The sequence below is a fragment of the Chiloscyllium punctatum genome, unplaced genomic scaffold (genome assembly GCF_047496795.1).
Source record: "Chiloscyllium punctatum isolate Juve2018m unplaced genomic scaffold, sChiPun1.3 scaffold_1634, whole genome shotgun sequence".
Classification (NCBI taxonomy): domain Eukaryota; kingdom Metazoa; phylum Chordata; class Chondrichthyes; order Orectolobiformes; family Hemiscylliidae; genus Chiloscyllium; species Chiloscyllium punctatum.
The window spans coordinates 20,001-29,537 of NW_027311368.1; the positions used below are offsets into that span (position 1 = coordinate 20,001).

Consider the following 9,537-nt stretch of genomic DNA (forward strand, 5'->3'; position numbering starts at 1 on the left):
GGTCCAATCCCCACCCCGGTCCAATCCCCACCCTTGTCCAATCCCCACCCTGGTCCAATCCCCACCCCTGTCCAATCCACACCTCCAGTCCAATCCCCACCCCGGTCCAATCCCCACCCTGGTCCAATCCCCACCCCTGTCCAATCCCTACCCCAGTCCAATCCACACCTCCAGTCCAATCCCCACCCTGGTCCAATCCCCACCCTGGTCCAAACCCCACCCCTGTCCAATCCCCACCCCAGTCCAATCCCCACCCCAGTCCAATCCCCACCTCCATTCCAATCCCCACCCCAGTCCAATCCCCACCCCGGTCCAATCCCCACCTCCAGTCCAATCTCAACCCCAGTCCATTCCCCATGGGACTGGGAATGGGAGTTGGGAATGGGGATGGGACTGGTTTGGGGATTGGGAATAGGGATGGGACTGGGGATGGAGATTGAGAATTGGGAGGGTGGATTGGGAATGGGGATTAGGAATGGGGATGGGGATGGGGATTGGAAATGGGAATGGGATAGGGATTCAGGCTCCTACCTGCTCGCTTTCTCCAACTGTAAGGTGATGATCTCAGAGGGAGTTGGCTGCTCCCAGTGTTGATGCAGGACCATGATTCCTGGGTCGGTTCTCTCTGCCCAGAAGAAGCAGTGACGGTATATCTGGGTGGGGGACCGATTGAAATCCAACCGGAAAAGGGAGACAGAGAGAGAGAGGTTAAGGAATCATTTGCCTCACTCTCTTGTCCCTCAACAGACAAAGGGCGAAAAGGTCAGGAACATTCCGACTAATCCCAACACTCCGGCAAATCTGGAAGGCAGTGGGATGGAGGGAGCAAGTCTGACACACCCCGCGGGTCCCCGACGGAGACAGTGAGATTGACACTAACACACACACACTCACACACACACTCACACTAACACACACACACACACTCACACACTCACACTAACACACACACACTCACACTCACACTAATACACACACTCACACACACACTCACTCACACACACTCACACTCACTCACACACACACAAACACACTCACTCACACGCAAACACACACACCCGCACTCACTCACACACACACACTCACTCACATACACACATGCACACACCCTCTCATTCACACACACTCACAAACTTACACACACACTCATTCACACACAGAAACACTCACACACACATTCTCACACACACACTCACTCGCACACTCACTCACGCACACACTCACACACACACAATCTCACACATACACACACATTCACTCACACACACACTCTCATATACACACTCGCTCACACACACACACTCACACAAACACTCACTCACACACATGCAAACACACACACCCATACTCACTCACATACACACTCACTCTCACACACACACACTCACACACACACATACACACATACTCACACGCACACACACTCACGCACACACACTCACACGCACACACACTCACGCACACACACTCACACGCACACACACTCACACACACAAACCCACACACACACTCTCAAACTCACACCCACACACTAACACACACACACTCACACTAACACACACACACTCACACACACTCACACACACTCACGCAAACACACGCACCCACACTCACTCACACTCACTCACACACACTCACTCATATACACACACTCACTCACACTCACAATCACACACACACACGCAAACACACACATACACGCACTCACACACATACTCACACAAACACACTCAAGCACACACACACACACTCACCCACACTCACACACACACTCACATTCACTCACATTCACACTCACACATTCACAATCACACACACTCACTCACACACGCAAACACACGCACCCACACTCACTCACACTCACACACAGACTCACTCACACATACACGCTCACACATACACACTCACACACACACACTCACACTAACACACACGCATGCACACACAAACTCACACTCACAAGCACACACACTCACACACACATACTCTCACAGTAACACACACACACTCACACTAACACACACACACTAACACACACACACTAACACACACACACACACACTCAAACACACACACATACACACGCATACTCACTCACACACACACTTACTCATACACACACACTCACACACTCACTCATACACACGCTCACACTCACACACACTCTCACACAGACACACTCACTCACACACACCCACACTCACGCACCCACACTCACGCACCCACACTCACGCACCCACACTCACTCTCACACATACACACAGTCACTCACACACACTCACCCACACACTCACACTCACACACACACAAACTCACATACACACACACTCACACACACACACTCACACCAACACACACTCACGCACACACACAAACTCACACACACACTCACATCAACACACACACACACTCAGACTAAAACACACTCACACACAAACTCACACACACACTCACATTAACACACACACTGACACACATACACTCACTAACACACACACAGATTCATACTCACTCACACACACACGCACACAAACTCACACACATACTCACACACACACACAAACACTCACTCACACACACACTCACACTCACACACAGTCACACACACAGTCACACACCCTCACACAAACACTCACACACACTCACACACACAGACACATACTCTCACACACACATTAACATACACACTCACACACACTCACACACACATTAACATACACACTCACACACACTCACACACACACACATACGCACACACACTCACTCACACACACATACAAACACACACACTCTTTCACACACACAAAACACACTCTCTATCACGTACACACACACTCTCACATGCACACACTCATGCAGAAATACACACTGACACACACACAAACACATACACACACTGTCACTCACACACACACACGCACTCACACTCTTGCACGCGCACACACACGTACACACACTCACACACGCACACACGTACACACGCACAAACACACACTGTCTTACACACACAAACACACGCACTCTCACACAAATACTCACGCACATGCATACACACACACTCAATACACACACAAACACACACACACTAATACGTGCACACACTCATACACAGTCACACACATATACACACTCACAGACACATGCACTCACACACAGACTCACACGTGAACACACACACACGCACTCTCGCACATACACACACACGCATGCACACTGTCACTCACAGACACACACACACTGTCACTCACAGACACACACACGCGCACAGACACACACACTGTCACTCACAGACACACACACTGTCACTCACAGACACACACACACTGTCACTCAAGACACACACACACACACACACAGTCGCTCACAGACACGCATGCACACACACTGTCACTCATAGACACGCGCACACACACACACACACAGTCACTCACAGACACACACACACTCACACACACTGTCACTCACAGACACACACACTGTCACTCACAGACACACACACACACTCGCACACACTGTCACTCACAGACACACACACACTCGCATACACTGTCACTCACAGACACACACACGCACACGCGCACACTGTCACTCACAGACACACACACACTGTCACTCAGACACACACACACACTCGCATACACTGTCACTCACAGACACACACACTCGCATACACTGTCTCTCACACACACACACACACTCGCATACACTGTCACTCACAGACACACACACGCACACGCGCACACTGTCACTCACAGACACACACACACTGTCACTCAGACACACACACACACTCGCATACACTGTCACTCACAGACACACACACGCACACACTGTCACTCACAGACACACACACTCGCACACACTGTCACTCACAGACACACACACACTCACACACACTGTCACTCACAGACACACAGACACACACACAGACAGACACACACACACACACACACACACACACACACACCTTGGTGAATCTCACCATTGTGGTGTTTTTTTGTGAGAGGGACAGAACGTCTGAACAGGGAGAGTGTGTGTCAGTTATACAGGGTCCCAGTGAGACCACATCAGGAGCACCGTGAAACACACAGGTCACTGTAATTATAGGGAATGCATTCGTTACAGGTCAGGCTGGGAGTGCACAATGAGGAAAGGCTGCTCCCGAATCCTCACAAGTTTAGAATGTGATTTAATTAAAACATTGACGATTCAGTGGGGAGGTGGTTGTGGAAAAAGGAGGTTTCCTGTTGGTGGGAGACTCTGGAACCTGTGGGTCACTGTTTCAAAATCAAGGGTCTCCCACTGTTAACGGAGATAATATTTAACTTCTCTAAAGGCCCTGGATACACAATCTTTAAATATTGTTTTAGCCAGAGGGAGGATGGCCAAGGGGGAGACGATTTTCTGGGCAAGGGGGAGGTGTGGGCAGGAACGGAGAGAGTGAGGTTAAAGGATCTTATTGGAAGACTCGAGGGATCGAGTGGGTTACCTCCATTCCTGTTTCGTACGTTTGGAATTTTCGAGGGATTTGTAGTCAGAGCCAAGCCCTCTCAAAGAGGGATTGAGGGATTATGTGGATGGGACATGGGATTCTGAAACAGGGCAAAGTTGGACCTTCAGGTCTGAGAGACTTTCGGACGCCAATTAAAACACGGGGAGCTTTAACGATTAAATTATAAAACCATGAGGGGCATGGAAAGGGTAAATAGTCGAGGGTCAAGATTAGAGTGGGGCTGGAAAAGCGCAGCAGCTCAGGCAGCATCCAAGGAGCAGGAGAATCGACGTTTCAGGCAGGAGCCCTTCCTGATGAAGGGCTTTTGTCCGAAACGTTGATTCTCCTGCTCCTCGGATGCTGCCTGAGCTGCTGCGCTTTTCCAGCCCCACACTGACCTAGGATCTAATCTCCAGCATCTGCAGGACCCACTTCCACCTAAATAGACAAAGTCTTTTCCCTGGGGCTGGGGGAGTCCAGAATTAGAGGGGCATAGGTTTAGGGTGAGAGGGGAAAGATATAAAAGGGACCTAAGGGGTCAACTTTTTCACCCAGAGGGTGGTACGTGTATGGAATGAGCTGCCAGAGGAAGTGGTGGAGGCTGGTACAATTACAACATTTAAAAGGCAATTTGAATATGAAATGTTTGGAGGGATATGGACCAAATGCTGGCAAATGGGACTAGATTTGGGTTGGGATATCTGGTCAGCATGGACGGGTTGGACCGAAGGGTGTGTTTCCCTGCTGTACATCTCTGGGACTCTATTAATGCATCTCCAGCCTTACTACAGGAGAAGGAGATGGGGGAATTAAAATAGTGGTGGAGGAGGTCAGTCAGAGGCGCTATGTCAATGGAGAAGGAGAATGCTGGAGGGAAGTCAGTGGTATCCATAGGGAGAGGAACAGAGTGAATGTTTCGAGTCCAGGAGAACTCTCTATCCTCCGGTAAAGCAGGCCTTTGGGTGGGGGTTTCTGTCAGGAGCCAGTGGGCTTTCAGCTGCAGGACCCTCCCACAGAAGGACAGAAGGGAGAAGGTCCAGGTAGGACTTTATAACACGGCGACCTGAAACCAGTGTGGGGGTGGGGGGGGGGGGGGGGGGGGGGGGGGTTGCCGCAGGGATCAGTGCTGTGGCCCACCACTGCTTCCCTTCTGCCTCCAGAACTTGGCCGAGGAAAACCAACAAATTATCGCCAGGATTACAGAAGACATAAACATAGCAGCTTCTGAGGGTGAGCTGAAAATGTGGTGCTGGAAAAGCGCAGCAGGTCAGGCAGCATCCGAGGAGCAGGAGAGTCGACGTTTGGACAAAAGCCCTTCATCAGGAAGGGCTACTGCCAGAAACGTCGATTCTCCTGCTCCTTGGATGCTGCCTGACCTGCTGCGCTTTTCCAGCAACACATTTTTCAGCTCTGATCTCCAGCATCTGCAGTCCTCACTTTCACCTTCTGAGGGTGACCCAGTCAGTCTACAGAGGGAGATAGACAGGGGCTACGCTCGCGGGCAAAGGCTTGGCAGCTGGAATACAGTACGGGGAAATGTGAGATGGTGCACTTTGGCAGAAAGTGTAGAGAGGATGAATATCATTTAAATGGAGATACACAGAGAGAGAGAGATTGCAGAAATCTACCAGGATTTGGGAGTCCCCGTGTAGGAATCCCAGAAAACTAGCACCGAGTTCTGTGGGGAATAGGGAAGGGAAATGGAATATTGGCCTTTATTCCATAGGGAATGGAGCTTAAAAGCTGGAGGTTTTGCTAAACCAGGACAAGGCGCTCGTCAGATCACAGCTGGAATTCTGTGGAAGTTTGGGTCCCTTATTGAAGTAAAGAGAGACGGGTGGGAGAGAGAGTTCAGAGAGGGTACACTCGGCTGGTCCAGGGGATGGAGGTACTGTCTCTGAAGGTAAGGACAGTCCTGCTGTCCTCATTGGAGTTTTGAAGGATGAGAGGTGACCTGATTAAAACTGACCAGATTCTCAGGGGGACTGACCAGGGGAGATGTGGAGAGGCTGTTCAGCCTTGTGGGAGCAGAGAGGATCATCTCAGAACAAGGGGGTCACCCACTGAAGACAGAGATGGGAAAGTATTTCCTCTCCCTGAGGGGAGTGAATGTGTGGAATTATTTCCTACTAAAGGGCTGTCGAAGCTGGGGCATTGAGTATATTCAAGGCTGAGACAGACAGATTTTTACTCAGTGAAGGAATCACTGGTTCCAGGGAACAGGTGGAGAAATATCATTGAGGGTGATCAGATCAGCCCCAATCCCGATGAACAGTAGAGGAGACTTGATGGGTCGAATGGCCTGCTTCTGTTCCCTGGTCTTATTAATCACAGCTTGTGCAATGTTCATGGAGTCAGTTCAGGATAGATAGAGAGGAATTGTCATCCATGGTTAAGGACAGAGCACAGGGTAAGACTGAAATCAGATTGGGGGTTGGTGTTAGGGACGTGTGAACAAGGCAGAGAAGCTGAGGCCCAGAGATCTCCAAACAAGAGCAATCCATTCACAGGGGGCCCCAGCAGCTCGCGCAGAGACTGGGGAGAGAGTGAGGGCTCAGTGTATTGAACAATCCTCCGGAGTACAAGGGCAGTTCCTTCCTCTCCAACCTCCCATCGATAGAATCCACCTACCAGGCCCGCTGCCGCGGAAAGGCCGCCAGCACTCTCAAAGCTCCAGCCCACCCTGGCAATGTTTTTCTCCCCCCTCTACCATCGGGGAGAAGGTACAGGACACACGCACCAGCCGGTTTGGAAACAGTTTCTACCCTAATGTTGTTCGAATATTGAACAGACTCACAAACTCTTAATATTCACCTGTCCCTGTGTTATTGTTCTTGCCGCTGTTGCCCTATTATTTCCGTATCTATGTTTGTTAACGTCTGTGATCTGCCTGGATTGCTCACAAGACACAGCTTTTCACTGTGTCTCGGTACATGGGACAATCGATTCAATTCAATTTATCCCAAACCGATAGAAAAGCAGCCAACTGTTAACAGGGAAGAGCTGATCAACCTGCTCAGGGTGTTGGCGGAACCTGGTTCCCCTGGATCAGAGGGAAGAGGCGCTACCACTTCCCTACAGGATCCACCGATAGCTGACCATTGTCCGTACATGGGATTGTGCGGAACATCCAGACATACAATAAAACATCTCCCATCTGAGGTCATAAACCACTGTCGGTCCCTCGTGCTCACTCAGTCTGCTGCTGGGGTGGGGGGTGGGGAGGGTCACTGTCACACTGTCTGTCCCTGTCCGGACCCTCACCCCTCCCCAGCCCCACAAACACATATACACACACAGACACACACACACATTCTCACACCTACACACACTCTCACACTCAATCACACACACTCTCACACTCACACATGCACACACACTCACTCACACACATTCTCACACTTACACTCTCACACTCACTCACACACACTCTCACACTCACACATGCACATTCTCACACTCACACACATTCTCACACTTACACACACTCTCACACTCCCTCTCACTCACACACGCACACTCTCACATTCACACATGCACACACACACTCACACAATCTCACACTAACACACACACATTCTCACACACACACCCACTCTCACACACATTCTCTCACACACACACTCTCTCATACACACTCTCTCTCATACACACTCTCTCTCATACACACACTCTCTCATACACACACTCTCTCATACACACACTCTCTCATACACACACTCTCTCATACACACTCTCTCACACACACTCTCTCACACACACTCTCTCACACACACACTCTCTCATACACACCCTCTCTCACACACACCCTCTCTCACACAGACACAGACACAAACACACCCTCTACACCCTCCATCACACACACACAGACACACGCACCCTCTCTCTCACACACACACACACACACACTCTCTCTCTCACACACACAGACACACACCCCTCTCTGACACACACACTCACACAGACACAGACACACACACCCTCTCTCACACTCACACACACCCACACACCTTCTCTCACACTCACACAGACACAGGCACACACACACACCCTCTCACACACACACACACCTTCACACACACACACACACCCTCTCTCACACACACACACATACTCTCTCTCTCTCACACACACACACACACACACACACCATCTCACACACACACATACACCCTCTCTCACACACACACACCCTCTCTCACACACACACACCCTCTCTCACACACACACACACACACACCCTCTCTCACACTCACACACACACACACACCCTCTCTCACACACACACACCCTCTCTCTCACACACACACACACACCCTCTCTCACACACACACACACACCCTCTCTCACACACACACACCCTCTCACACTCACACACACAAACCCTCACACTCACACACACCCTCTCTCTCACACACACACACCCCTCTCTCTCACACACACACACACCCCTCTCTCACACACACACACCCCTCTCTCACACACACACCCCCCTCTCTCTCACACACACACCCTCTCACACTCACACACACAAAACCTCACACACACACACACACACACACACACCCTCTCTCTCACACACACACCCCCCTCTCTCACACACAGACGCCCCCCTCTCACACACACACACACACACACACACACACACACCCCTCTCTCACACACAGACGCCCCCCTCTCACACAGACAGTCTCACTGTGGATATAAAGCCGTGCTGCACATTACCTTCTCTGAGTGTAAAGGTCCAATACCACGAAACAACCTCAAGTCTCCGAAGACAGTTGTCAGGAGGGAGAGCAACATGAGCAGCTTCATGGTGACCATTGTCTCAGGTTAGAAACAGAGCGAGAGAGTGAGGGACAGACAGACACAGACCTCCACAGAGACTGCAACTGCCCTTCCTGATGAACTGCACCAACTGGCAAACAACTGGAAGGTCTCTCTTGGCATGGCATTTTATAGATCTCTGGCCTCTTGGTGGAGTGATTTCTCAAGAGGAGCTGTGCAGAGACAGTAAACTTTGGCCAGACAAACAGCAGCTCCCT

At 50.6% G+C, this 9,537-nt stretch overlaps 1 protein-coding gene across 1 annotated transcript in view; it reads right to left on the minus strand.

The window, feature by feature from the left end:
- Positions 1–9,431, minus strand: part of LOC140475417 (sex hormone-binding globulin-like) — a gene marked incomplete at its 3' end in the record, with an annotated part of 24,905 nt that extends 15,474 nt beyond the window's left edge. Inside the window, exons 1-2 of the mRNA XM_072567782.1 lie at positions 9,218–9,431; positions 532–653 (exon numbers count right to left, since the gene is read on the minus strand). Coding sequence (XP_072423883.1) covers positions 532–653; positions 9,218–9,316 — 221 coding nt within the window. The remainder of the gene's footprint in view (positions 1–531; positions 654–9,217) is intronic.
- Positions 9,432–9,537: the final 106 nt, after the last annotated feature.